The sequence below is a fragment of the Notolabrus celidotus genome, chromosome 18 (assembly GCF_009762535.1).
Source record: "Notolabrus celidotus isolate fNotCel1 chromosome 18, fNotCel1.pri, whole genome shotgun sequence".
Lineage (NCBI taxonomy): Eukaryota > Metazoa > Chordata > Actinopteri > Labriformes > Labridae > Notolabrus > Notolabrus celidotus.
In genome coordinates, this window is record NC_048289.1 from 4745475 (window position 1) to 4760047 (window position 14573).

The window sequence follows — 14573 nt, forward strand, 5'->3', positions numbered from 1 at the left end:
GTCTTTTCCCCGTTCATGTGTATGTGACTTCCGGTACTTCCGGAGCCAGCCTCAAGTGGATCCTCGATGAACTGCAGCTTTTAACACTTCCGCATTGACTCATATTTTTAGACCGGAGGTTGCCGCTTGGTATCAATATATATTTGACATTGAAAACTCTGTTTCAACTAAAATATTTTATGTCAGACTGATAAGAGAACGCCTTAAAAATGTGTCCCTGCCAATCTTAGCTATCTCTGATTTGGAATTTCAAAACAAATTATTCTAAATTTCCAATGTTTTTTATTTTGAAATTCCAAATCAGAGGTAGCTAAGATTGGCAGGAACACATTTTTAAGGTGTTCTCTTATCAGTCGGACATAAAATATTTTAGTTGAAACAGAGTTTTCAATGTCAAATATATATTGATACCTGGCTGTTGCATATTTTTATATTACAGATGTCTTTTATTTTTGTAAATCACTGGTACATTACTTTGTCAGTTTCTGGACAGGTAAAAATGTTCTGTCATTTTGTCAAAATTGTCTCATTGCTTTTAGAAGTGTTTCTGATTCACCAAATTTGTTTCCGTAAATGTACATTGGTTTTGTTCTTGGTAAAAGTGTTTTACTGTCATTCTATTTTATAAAATCTAAAAATGTTTCCAAAATGTAAACTTGTCTCCAATTTGAGAAGTCTTCCGTAATTTAGCTCAGATAACGAAAAAAATGAACGTGTGTTCTCTAGTTGTTCATTTAATGCGTTCAGTTTTACACAAGTATTATTATTATTTGGTTTAGTTATCGGGTCACACAGAGGGGACCTGAGGTTATAGGCTGTAGGCAGGTGGATGATCAGCATGCTTTTTCCAAGCAAGAGTTATACCAAAATCCAGTGGCGTACTCAGGCGTCAGACTCAGACCTTTTCTCTTTCAGTCAGCTTGTTGTGTTTTAGTCTGTATGTTTCCTGAGTGAGTTAACACCGTGGGTATGAAGGAAAGAGGAGAAATGTGTCCTCGGAGAGTTCATGGTGAGTCCAGCATCAACCTTTCTTCTCTGGGCTTTGAACGCACCACGACGAGTAGTCAAACAAAGTCGTCTTTAACTCTCAGATCAGCAAATATATGGATAAAAACTCTACTCCTGTGTAGACTTCTCTTCAAACAAGGCTGCAAATCTTCCATCCTTAATCATGTTTTATACTAACAATGAGAATAAATGAAACAGTGTGTCTTTTAGACTCTTTAAATCACTCCATAATTTAAAGGTTTGTAACAATGAACCTAAATAATCTGATTTAATTTATTTTAATGTAAGCAGATAAATGTTTTCTGCTTATAATCTACCTTTTGTCACATTACTATTATCATATGTGGGAGCATTGGTCCTTTAAACAGTGAAAGCATGATGCATTTAAATTAAAGTAGCTGTAAATGAATGACTTTTCATCTGCATCTGCACCATGTGTGGAAAATATAGCGTGTTTGTAGTATGAGAAACATAACTATTGAACCTCTCTTGAATGTGGTATACTCCTGTAACTGTTGCCAAATAATAAACAATCATTTTTAATTGATTATTTAAATAACTGTTTCATTATAATTTAATACCTTTATTCTAAGGAGGTCGGTCTTCCCCATTTTTGTTGTTAGTGGGACTTAATAGGTCGGATAAAAGCTCAAAATGTGGCTCAAAGATGGTTGAAAATAAGCTTTTTTCTCTCTCTCTCAAAAAAAAAGATGACTTCTTGAACGCCTCTCAGATTTTTTATTACGGATTAATTTCCCATGAGGCTTTCAGATGAACACGTATAATAAGTTATAAAGTAGTTAAAGGCATATTATCCTGTTGTCTGCGTGAGACCTGATACGTTTTTCCAGTATTCACTCAATTTTTATCTCAGTGACTCAAACCTCTGACTCATATCTTCTAAATGCTCCTCTGTGTTCTTCCTCTCGTGTCTTTTAATGTCTTTAGGCTGTCTGCCACTAAGCAGGAGTTGTTTGGGGACTTTTCACAGCGTTTTCTCTTCTAACTGTAGAAACTACACTCATAAAACTTAGTGGACAAACAGGGAAGAAGAAGAAGAAGGCTGCTTGACAGCTTGAACAACAAGTTAAAACAAACAATACAGACCGGTCAGTCTTTGCTTTACTGTGAAGTGGCTTCAAGAATGCACCTTGTGTGCTTTTATTGTGAAGAGGAATCCAGTAAGCAGCTAATTGAGCACGAACCCCTCCTTGTTTTAGTGACCGTTTGACCCCAGCAGAGAAAGTCTGGCCATATGGTCTTTAAAAACCAGAGTCCCCTCTCCTCTGCTCAGAGGCTTGTGATGCAGCTTGTGTTTGTCATTAGGGGTGTAAAGATTCTTTTTAACAACAAGTGGATTCGTATCATGATTTGTGGTTGCCGATACGATGAAAGGACGATATTGGTTCATTTAGAACGATACGATCTAAAATGATTCAGTGCACCATGTGTGGAAAATATAGTGTGTTTTTACTATGAGAAACATAACTATTGAACCTCTCTTGAATTCACATTTTAATTTATAAAACCAGCTCTCCTGATTGACTCTTTACAAAAAAATCTGCACAAAACTATTCATTTTGTTCACGTGCTTACTGTGTTGCATGTCACAAGCAACTGGTGCCTTCCTGCAAGTGTTTATTAAAGAAAGTTATGCAGTTTCTTTGACACATTCATGAACTCTGAATGCTTACTCTGAAATCTTAGAGTCCACAAAGTAACAGTGGATCAAAGTGCAATCAGAGGCCACTTGATGAAGTATACTGTGATATTTTGTGTTGAGTGAGTAATGTGGGAGGACGACAGCTATGTCTCAATTCAGTCCAATTGTCCGTCTTGTTTTGTTTGAATATACTCCCTGACTCTTTTTAAAAATGGAAAAAGTTTCTTTAAGATATTAGAAGATTAGTGGAAACACTCTGATGTTTAATGAAATACATGCATCTTTTTCCTGCTATAATTCACTTGTTTACAAAAACATTTTTATATAGGTTAATTTTATTAGTATTGAGTCCTCATGTCAGATAATGAATTTAATTTGGGGTAGCAGTAACTCAGTCCATAGGGACTTGGCTTGGGAACAGGAGGGTGGCCGGTATGGAACAAGTTTGGACTAGTGGCAGGAGAGGTGCTGATTCGTTGGACTGGGCACTGTCACTGTGCCCTTAAGCAAGGCACCAAACCAGCAACTGCTCGAGTGGTGCTGCTTGATGACAGCCTCACTCTGACATCTCTCAATCGGTGCGTGTCCATAGCAACGAGAAGCTGAGTTCATGGAGACCATCAAGAACCTGTCAAAAAGCAACTTATAGAGGAGTGTCTGCAGCTGAGGAAGGACTACGTAACCACCAAAGAGAAGCTGAAGAAAAAACTTCAGAATGAGAAGACTCAGAGGAAACTTCTCCAAGAAGAGCTGGAGAAGAAGAAAGCTTCAAACACTGACGTCCAGGAGAGTGAGTCCGAGGTCCCTGCTCAACAACAGCAAGCTGGTCTCCTAAACCCTGAAACTGAGGAGAAATTAAAGTCTCTGGAAGACAGGGTGCTGAACGACCAGCCTCACACAAGAGATGGCAGAGATCAACATCTCCCAGAAAGACACCCTGGAGGAGAAAGATTTCTTGGAAGCTGAGCTGAGAATCTTGCTCAACTCTGAGGTAGAACTTATAAAAGAAATGAGGAGCTGAAAGAGAAACAAAGAACCAGACAGGAGGAGTTCAACGCTGAGCTCCAGCTTGAAAAACAGAACAACAAGCTCCTCCAAGGGGATGAGGAGGCTCTCAGGGTCTCATACCAGGAGCTCAGTGAGAGTTACGAAACAGAGGTCGTCACTGTCAGACATCAGGCTAAAATCCTTCAAAGCAAGCTGAAGAAGGAAGTCCGGTCTAATGCAAACAGGCTGAGGGAAGACCAGCGAGTTATCACCAACCTGACAGCTGAAGGGGACACCCTCACACAAGAGATGGCAGAGATCAACATCTCCCAGAAAGACACCCTGGAGGAGAAAGATTTCTTGGAAGCTGAGCTGAGAATCTTGCTCAACTCTGAGGTAGAACTTATAAAAGAACATGAGGAGCTGAAAGAAGAACACAGAACCAGACAGGAGTTGTTCAACGCTGGGCTTCAGCTAGAAAAGCAAATAAATGTGCTTCACCAAGAGGAACACAAGAGCCTCATAGTTTTATTCATGGAGCTCAGTGAAATGTATGAAGCCAGGATAATTGCTCTCGAACAGTTGGCTGAAGAGGTCGCTCAGCAGGGACCAACCATCCAAGTCCAGGAGGAGCCTGAGGACTCAGAGATCAACAGTACTGAGACTGCAACAACCCTCACGCCCCAGGAAAAGCCTGAAGCAGGGACTCCAGCCACTGAGACAGCGACTCCAGCCACTGAGACAGAGACTCCAGCCAAACCGTTCTGGAAACGGGTCAGACATTTTTTTGGGTTGAGGAAGCCAAAGTGCTGGAAGAAGAAGAAGGAGGAGCCTACATCAACTCCTCACCCCCATCGCCCCCCATAACCCTTCCCTCCCTGTGTGGGTTTCCCCCGGGTAACTCCGGTTCCCACACATAAATGCAATTACTAAAACTAAAACAATTAAAATAAAACTAAACAAACAAATGAGGTTTTTCAAAGAGTCACTTTATCATTTAAAAGAAAGATAGAACAAAACGTAATTTTTGTCTAAATTACAAATGTGTGTAATGAGTCTTCATACAGTCAGGTTACTGAAGAATGCTGTTGTCAGATGAAGGTACTTGTGATTTTAAAATGCTTAATCTGCATTAATTAGGCGTTTATTTGTAAGATTAATGTCAGAATGACAGCAGCTGAAACATGGACCAGATCAGACTCCACTTCATGTTCCTGAATGGATCTAAAGGCTGCTGTAGATCTGCATCAGTCCCTCTCTAAGGTAAAATCCATATTAATGTCTGCTGCTCCAGACTCAGGTTTTATCATCAGTCTTCAGAGTATTATTTGAGTTTGCACTTTAACATGTTGTCTTGTAAAGCAGAAATATCATCTTCACTAGTTTTTACCCGACAATTCTTGATTCTGATGGTCGAGACCCCAGTGTAAACAGATTAAACTCATGAACCCACCCACAATAAGATTAGGAACATAAGTGCAAAAATATGTATAGTATCATAGCAATAAAAATAGAAAATAAAAAAAAAAGTAGCTGAACGAACTGAAGGCTGTCATGATATCGTCATGAGGAAACACAGGAGGTAACACAGGAAACTAAACTCACCAAAATAAAATAAATCAATAAGATAATAAAACAATAAAATATGAAACAAGTAAAGTAAACTAAGATACTCCACTAAAATTAAATTCAAGCAAAGTAAAACAGAGTAAAATATAAAAATTCTGAGAGGTAATCTGTAAAAATCAGAAATTGATAAGATCTAATTAATAACTAAATAAAAAGTGAAATAATCCACAATAAATTAAAGAAAAAAAAATTAACTGAACAAATTATGTATAGCCTATGTGTCTATAATAATTCAAAATAAGACAGTATATCCTTAAAATTTGAACTAGATAATAAATAAATAAATTAAGATGGAATGATACTGTTATAAGAATAAGGCTCAGTTAAAAGAGAGATTAAAAAGGTTGGTCTTGAGTTTGCTTTTAAAAATGTTGATGCAGATCTTCAGGTAGGGTGTTCCAGACGTGGGCCGTAAAGCTGTCTCACTGTGAGTCTTTGTTCTTACTTTTACCTGAAGACCTGAGGGCTCTCACTGGCTCATGATAACAGCAAATCTGATGAACAAGAAGGAGCAAGACCATTAAGAGATTTAAAAACCAATACAATAATCTTTAAATGTATTCTAAAAGGTATTTTATGAAACTAAAATAACAGTATTTTTTTCTATTTTCAAAAACAGTCCCATATTGATTAACGATATGCTTTGTTTTGTGTTGATACATATTTTTTTGGACATTACAGGGTTATTTGAACATTTTGTCTACCTCTTTTTGTAATACTTAACTCAACTCAACTTTATTTATATAGCACCTTTCATACATGTAAACATGCAGCCCAAAGTGCTACACAAAATAACAGAGAGACAGAAAACAACAGCAAGAGTAAGATTATAAAAGGCATGATCATAGATAAAATATTTAAAAATAAAACAAAATCAATACTGTAAAATTAATAAAATAAGTAAGAATGGAAAGGAAAGATACATATAAGAAATAAATAGATAAATAAATAAATATATAAGATTAATAAATGTTAAAGCAATGATTGAAATAATATTAATAATGATATGTTTGACTTTCAATCATCATCAATCAATCAACCTTTATTTGTATAGCACCAAATCACAACAAACGTTATCTTCAAGACAGGGTCAGACTGAGTCTGACCTGTCTTAATCCATCATGAGCATTGCACATCGCAGTATGTAGCTAGTTACAGTGGCGAGGAAAAACTTCCTTTTAACAGGCAGAAACCTCGAGTAGGACCAGACTCATGTTAGACAGCCATCATGCCTCGACCGAGTTGGGTCTGGAAAGACAGATAGAGACTTTAAAGAAAACTGATTCATCAAACATGTTGTAGATTTGAATATGCCAGAAGAGTAAGTTGTGCTAGTTAAGTCAAAACTTGTACTCTTAACCCTTTCATGAATGACAACCTCATTCAGGATTTTTTTTCTGTGTTTTTGTTGCTCTATTGGCATGAAAAACCAAGATTCAACCTTTTTTTTACACATTTTTTTTCAAAGAGATTTTCATATGTCCACTGGCAGTATCAATAATAATACAGTAATAACAGTGTTACTGTGTTTATTTGTAAAAACAATGAAAATAATTTTGTGAAATGTTGTGAAAACTATAAAATACATACAAAATGATTCAATGATTCAAAAGACTTTCGCTCACAACCCATCACTGTCCCAGCACTAGATCCCACACTAAGAGTTTTACTTAACTTTTTACTTTTAGCTGTGCTGTAGATTCTCCAAACGTTGCCCCAATATCAATTCAAAGAGTACACACACCACTGGCATGAATTTAATCTGTCCCTGAGAGCCTCTGAACTAAGGGTAGGGTAACAAAAAGATCCCGTCATGTCCAGACAAAACGTTTAGTGGTGTTCAATATGAGGGTAATATTACCTGTCCCTCAGATGTTTGTAACTCTCACCCTTCTTTACATTAGTAGTACTGTATAACTTGTTCAGGCATTCATGTCACTATCAGGCCAAGTCCTTCCTGTGGGAATATACTGAATTATTCTCCAGCTCTCCATCCATTAAATGTGAGCACCTATCAATGTATAAACTTCATTTCAACTAGATTTATGTAATGGCTGTTGACTGTCAAGGTACGCTAGTATCAATGTTACTCTTTCTGTGAGACTTCAAAAGAGATTACTATCATATATGAAAACTTAACAAGCACCCAGGGCACAAAGCCACAAGACACTTCATGCAGATGTACCCGTTCATCCAGGTGCATGCAGCATCATGGCACCTGTTTGCGCTTTTGGCTGAGGGTGCAAGGGGTCCCCTTAGCTCCCTTATCCTCAGCATCTTTGGGTCCCTCAGCATCCTTGCCTTCACTGTCACTACTGCTATCCTCACTTGACTTAGAAGATATTTACTCCACTATCCTGTACGCCTTTCTATCACTCTCTGCTATTGAGCAATACAAAACACAAAGATATACAAATGGCTGCAATTATGTTTTAGACAACAGAAATATATTAACTTGTGATGATGTGACTGATGATGAAGTATTTTGAAGAGCATCAGTCACAGTAATGGAACAAATTGGAGTTGAAATATAGTCAGTGATGCATGATGTCCACTTCAGTGGACAGATGATTAATCAGAATTTCCTACTAATCTAAAATAAATACTGTGAAAATTAAAGAATAATATGACTCCTAAGATTGTACTTGATGCTACAATATTTTTTTTTTACCTGCAAGGCTCCTCTAAAATAGGAGGATTGAACGAATATTCAGACGGAACTTGGCATTTCTGACTGGCTGTCGGTTATCTTGGATTGGAGGGTAAAAAATGCACAGAGTGGCTGCTCATTAGGTGACATTGTATAGAATGATGCACTAGTGGCCACTGGAGTGACTGATGTGCAATTTTACCATCAAAACCAATAGCTGTCCACTGTAGTTACCACTATGCATGAAAGGGTTAATAAGAATCCCCTCACCGCTACGGTGCAAGAAAACACTGAAGACGCACAGAGAGTGGAGACTTTGAAGTTTCTCACTTCATTTGAACTCAGTGTTTATCAAAACTACTTTATGTTTGTAATAAATCAATGTAATAATCTCCATTGTATGAGTGCGATGCTTGTATATACAAAGATGACCTCTGACCTGCTTTCCCAGAGAGGTGCAAGACAAAAATAAATGTACAAAACACAGGACACAAGATAATGTCATGGTTTTATTTTCTGTCTTTGATCACAAACACATCACCAGTCACTGACCACCATCAGCTGTGCAGATTTATGTGAACTGACGCAACACTCCTTTCAGAATCCCCAACATTTCTTAATCCTGATGCTGCTGTGTGCTGATTGTTGAAGATATTGCACATTTATTTCAGGAGTAAAGCTCTGATATGTTGAATGAGACGTGTGTCACAAACTGGAGTGTTTGAACACATCTTAGATATTCAAGGAGTCAGTTCTTTAACGGGTTCACGACCACAGTTCACACAGAGAGAGCACGGAGGGGACACGGTACAGCACAGAGAAACATCTCATCATCGGGGAGCTGTGACCTACTGAGGCACCTCTCCACAGAGCAGCTCTGATCTCTGCTCCATATAACACTGTCAGATTATCACTAATCAATACATTTAACCCCTTCATTCTACAAGCTGTTTGAATTTGAATGAAGAGGATTTCTGAGCGCATAAAGTCCAAACACTGAGAGTCATATCTGTTAGATCCTGGGTTTACAACAACACCTACATGAAGTGGACCTGCAGAGACTCCCACAGCTCCGAATAAACACTGAGATCTTAGGGATGGCTGTTTATTGATTCTGATTCTACAGGAGAGATGAAAGTTACTCTGACAGTGTTTATCATGAGCCTGATAAATCTTTTAAGGGTTTTCTACGTCCACACTGTACCAAACTGTACCAAACTGTACCAAACCACACAGGTAAGATGTGTGTGACAACGGTCAATTTACGACTAATTGTCAAGCTGAGGCAGATAACAGCGGACATCTTGGCGTAGCTTTGTTAGCTAGCTAGATGGTAATTGATGCGCCCTTTAACCTTAGAAGCAAAACCATGTTACCGTAATATGCTAGTTAGCCCAGCATGCTAACACTCTTCTCTTGTAAGGGCTGAGGTTCTACCTAGAACTTCTATTTTTGGGTGAGGGTTTCTTTCTGCGCTTGCCGTGGCTGCAAAAAAATTGGTGCAATATGTGATGTATTTTAAACCTACTGTATTCTATTTTATTTATTGTCTTATTTCTTTGAACTTTGGCTTATCTTTTTCTTGCTCCTCTTTTTTAAAAATCCCTTTTCTTCGTCTTGTGTGTATTTTCTCTGTTTATCTGTTGTTGTAGTTGCTTCGGTCTGAGAGAGAAACGCAATATCAATCCTCTATACGTCTGGTGCATACTGCAGGTTTTGACAATAACGAAGACCTGGACTGAGACTTTGATATTCACCCATTGCAGCGGTACTTTGGGAGGAGATGGGGGCACTTGCCCATGTTCATATACAGCCGATAGTGGAAACCTTTGGAATATGTAAGCGTTCCTGGAAGGACTTCCTCTGTGTTAGCCCATGTTGGCTTGAGATCAAACTTTTGGGATGTTAACTCCCCTCGTACGGTTCTCAGTAGAACCTCTTATAGTGAGTTTTGGTTGAAACCTTGAGCAAATGGTTCCAGAAATAACCGTACACTTTGAACAAGTTGCAGGTGAAACTTCAACAAAAGGTTCTAGCAAGAAACAAATAAGTTTCCCCAACGAACTCGGCATAGAGCGTGGTTATACGGGTGGCCCTGACCCCTGCCTGAAATGCCTGTCTTTAAGTTATGTTTTATTCTTATTTTTACCCTTTATTTGTATTATTATTATATATATATAATTTTGCATATGTATTTAATTTATATAGAAATATTTATTTTATTTTATTTATTTATTTATCATTTTTTATTTTTTATTATATAGTTGATAAATAATGCAGAAACTGAGTGTCAAGCTGTGAAAAATAAAAATAAACAGTAAAAAAAAAAAAAGAGTTTCCCCATGAAGTCAAGCTGAGGAACCCTTCCAGACGGTCTCTATATCACTAGTAGTGTGGTTGTGGTAAGTTGAGGATATGTTTAAGTTCATGATTTATGCGTACGGACCAGACGGCTGATTTGTTGCAGTGGTTTAACAATCACGATGCCGGCACCATCAGGGCAGCTTGTCTTCTTCTAGTTTCCACCTCGATACATCTCCAATGACCACAGAGTGATGGATATGTGAGAGGGAAAGCTGGCAGAGGAGATGTAAATAAACCCAGTCCAGCACAGTGGTGGTACTGTGCCACAGCAATAGAAGCTCCAGTATGAGTACAGCTTGGCACATGTGAGGTGGAAAAACCCTCTACAAGGACTACAGTATAGCTCACACACAAAAGTTTCACAAATGACCACTAGAGGGCGCGAGAGGGCTGCACTTGGCTCATGCACACACACAAACACACACAACACCGAGGAGAGGGGAGAGCTCAGGGCTGAGGTGGGATCACTCGTCAAATCGTCCGTCCAGGATGCTCTCGAAGGAGAACGGGACGAACTTGAATCCCTGGCCGCAGTAGAACTTGTTCTGGAACTCCACCCTGAAGAAGGACGACAAGAAGACAGACATGAGTACATCACAGTGATCACACAGGTGATCTCTCCATCGGGGTGAAGGGAGGAGGACTTCTCTAGAATGATTCTCTAAAAACAAACTGTTATGCAGAGAAGTAAAGGCTGATCTGCAGTATCACATGGATCTAATATCTGTCAGGCTGAAACAAACCCGAGTTGATAACATCTTTTGGCTGCATTGTTTTTAAGGCAGGGCACATTCCAATAAAGTAAGTCAAAGTCACATCCTCCCACACAACAGGGGAGCTCTCTGCTCAGAGAACATGAAGGATTTCAGAGACTTATTAACAGATCTGAACACTCTGACCTTTACCACAACAGCAAGGAGCCACTTATATATTTATATACCAGCAGAGATGATTTATTAGACCCTCTTATTGATGACTTATTTACATCTGTCTAAAAAGTACAAGGAGATTAAAGTATGTGTGGCTATAAAACTAGTCACTGAGAGTTTTCAAACATTGGTGTTGATATTAATCTGATAATAAGAGAAATGATCAAAATACAAGTTTTTGAATATAATGTATGTATTGTTTGAAATGTTGCTTTAACATGGTCATACAGAGGGGGTAGTGATGGGAAATAATCCAACTCACATCTGTCTGTCTTATTTTAAAATTATTATAGACACATATATATTATTTATTCAGTTATTTTTTAAAATTTGTATTTATTTTTTATTTATTGTGGATTATTATTTACTTGTAGTGTATCATCTTAGTTTATTTTATTGGTTTCATATTTTAGTTTTTTTTATCCTATTAATTTTTTTTTTTTTGGTATGTTTCATTTCCTATCTTGAGTTTTAACATATATATATATATATATATATATATATATATATATATATATATATATATATATATTAGCTCCAGTTTTTCCTCATTATAATGTCATTGTGTTTCCTCAGCAACCTTTTTTTATTAATTTAATTTAATTTAATTTAATTTAATTTAATTTAATTTGATTTGATTTGATTTAATTCTCTATTCTATCTTAATTTCATTTCATTTTCATTCTATTTCTATTTAATTCATTATTATTATTATTCTTTTTTAATAACATGTTCTTAACCTTGCATATGGATTGTGGGTGGCTTTTTATTTTATTACTACCATTATTATTTTAATGTACAGAACTTTGTGTAACAATATCATCGTATGAAAAATGTGTTACAAATAAAGTCTGATTGATTGATTGATATCGACTGTGAAACTGTGCATGGCTGCAATTTTGGAAATGAAATAGAGAAGCATCGGTAATCAAATGTCTGCATCAGTAAAATCTGATTAATTCAACATCACATGATCTATGTATTTATACTTATTTAAGATAAGATATACTTAAAATTGTTACAGTAGATTACAGCAAGAGACAGGGGAAAACGACAACATCCTTACAAATTAAAACAGAATATTTAAAGGTAAAATAAGCATAAAATAACAATAAAATCTAATATGACAAATATATACACTCTGCACCCTTCCTGCTTGTGCATATTTCAGTTATTGCACAGGGAAAATGTCAAAAGGTTGCTAAACACGCACAGTATGTACCATGACGATCTGCAGTGAATGATGCAGAGTGAGCACTGCAAGGAAATAACAATAGTTACAGAATTACTGCACAGCAATGATAAGAGATGTATCTGCACAGCAAATTATGGATCGGTTATAAATCAGTGCTGATTGGATGAATGACCTACGGGAGCGCTTTTAGACATGTGACGACCCAATGCATGATGGGCTGAGTTTGACGTATTTTATCGGATTGAAGAATAGCGCAGGAGTCGTGCAAAACAAACATGACAGAGGCTAAACGAGGCTGAAGCGCCTCATGTGACCCTGAAACCTGAAGTTTGAGAGGACTTCAGGTTTTACAGGAGAGACGGGAACTTGACAAGTCAGATGTAATTTGCATAATATGCCTTGTTGCTCTTCAGTACACATGTGCTGTGATTAACCTGAGCTGACCTGAAGCGGAGGTGTCTGCCAGAGCATCAGATTTATCGAATACTATACGCCCCAAGAGAGGAGAGCAAAGTAGACTACTGAAGTTTTGTTGTCATGCCACGCTGGTTAACAACGCCGCTCGTTCAAAGACAAGAACTGATGCTGTAGCCGTCTAAAGACCTCTTTGTGAAAGGTTCATTCACATTCTATTGCTCATTATAGGCCTGCCTGATGTTGACAGGGTGTTGAACACAGTTTTTATTTCACACTTCATTGTTCAAGTTTGTCTAAAGTTAACTATGAAACGTCCTCATTGTTGATTTGCACAGCATTATCCCTTTAAATCATCAAATCATATTATATTACATTGAATCACATGTGTTGTGTTAAGTCAGATCGTGACTGAGATCTTAAAACTCATATTTACTCCTCTGTTTTTAACCCAGCATGAGAGTTGTGTGGTCCCTGTTTCTGTCTGTTCTTTAATTTGATTTTATTTCAATTTGTTACAGCGTTTTTATGTGTCTTGAATTATTATAATCATTGTCTTACACGTTTTATTATAATTATTATTTTATCCATTTATTTATTTTACAGTGTTGTGTGTTTTATCATGATTATCTTATTTATTATTCATGTATTTATGTACTTATTTATTCATTTATTTTTGTGTTTTATGTTTCTGTTTGTTTTATCATGATGATCTCATTTATTTATATATCTATTTATCTATTTATTCATATACTTATTTGTTTGTTTATTTGTGTATTTATTCATTTATTTTTTTATATTTTTTTTAAGGTTCTGTGTGCTTTATCATGATTATTTTATTTATTTATTTATTTATTTATTTTTAGTGTTTTACGTTTCTCTGTTTTATCATATTATTCATTAATTTATTATTTGTTTATTTTCCTTATTTATTCATTTATTTTACAGTGTTTTATGTTTCTGTGTTTTATCATGTACTCATTTTTTATTTAATTCATATATTTATTTATTTATCCATTTATTAATTTTACAGTGTTTAATGTTTCTGTGTGTTTTCACTTATTTAACTTCAGTGTGATACATTTATTTAATTTAAATTTTTGAAATGCTCTGTAAATCAAGTGGATTGGATGGATTAGTATGAATCATATGGCATCATTTCTACATGCACATGTATCTTTAATTCATAAATTGTTGACATATTATTGAGATGGGCCTCACTCCAGAGCTGCCCAGCCCTAACAGGTGGATAGAAACACAGTTTTATGATGTGTTACATGTTAAAATGTTTATTGATTTATACAATATCTTGATTCTCAGGTTCCACGATACAGAGAGGCGACACGAGTGTGTAGAAATGAACCATGAGAGTCAGTGGATGGGATGTTTAAGACCAATACTCTAACAGTCTGTACAAGCTCAGAGTGCTTTGTGACCAAATATGGCTGCTGAGAGTCAGACCGGCCGGTATCTGACACCTCCCCTCATCTCCCCTCTGATACCGATTGCCGCCTGCTTGTTCAGGAAAAGTGATATATACATTATGAACTGAAAATGAGCTTTTCCAAGAAGTATGTACTGAAGTTCATCAGTTTTAGAAAAATAAACCAAGGATGCCTGATGGTTTGGATCACGTCAGAGGAAGAACATGTAAACAAAGCACTTTTTAAAAAGAACCTGAAGTTCTTTTTTCCACAGATTGATCTGGAAGTATTCAAATGAAGGGGTGTCTTT

General features: G+C 36.7%; 1 protein-coding gene across 1 annotated transcript in view; it reads right to left on the reverse strand.

The window, feature by feature from the left end:
• Nucleotides 1–8433: 8433 nt before the first annotated feature.
• The window catches only part of LOC117830611 (V-type proton ATPase 116 kDa subunit a-like), a 32703-nt gene continuing 26563 nt past the window's right edge, over nucleotides 8434–14573 (reverse strand). Inside the window, exon 21 of the mRNA XM_034708825.1 lies at nucleotides 8434–10859. Coding sequence (XP_034564716.1) covers nucleotides 10766–10859 — 94 coding nt within the window. The 3' untranslated portion in view covers nucleotides 8434–10765. The remainder of the gene's footprint in view (nucleotides 10860–14573) is intronic.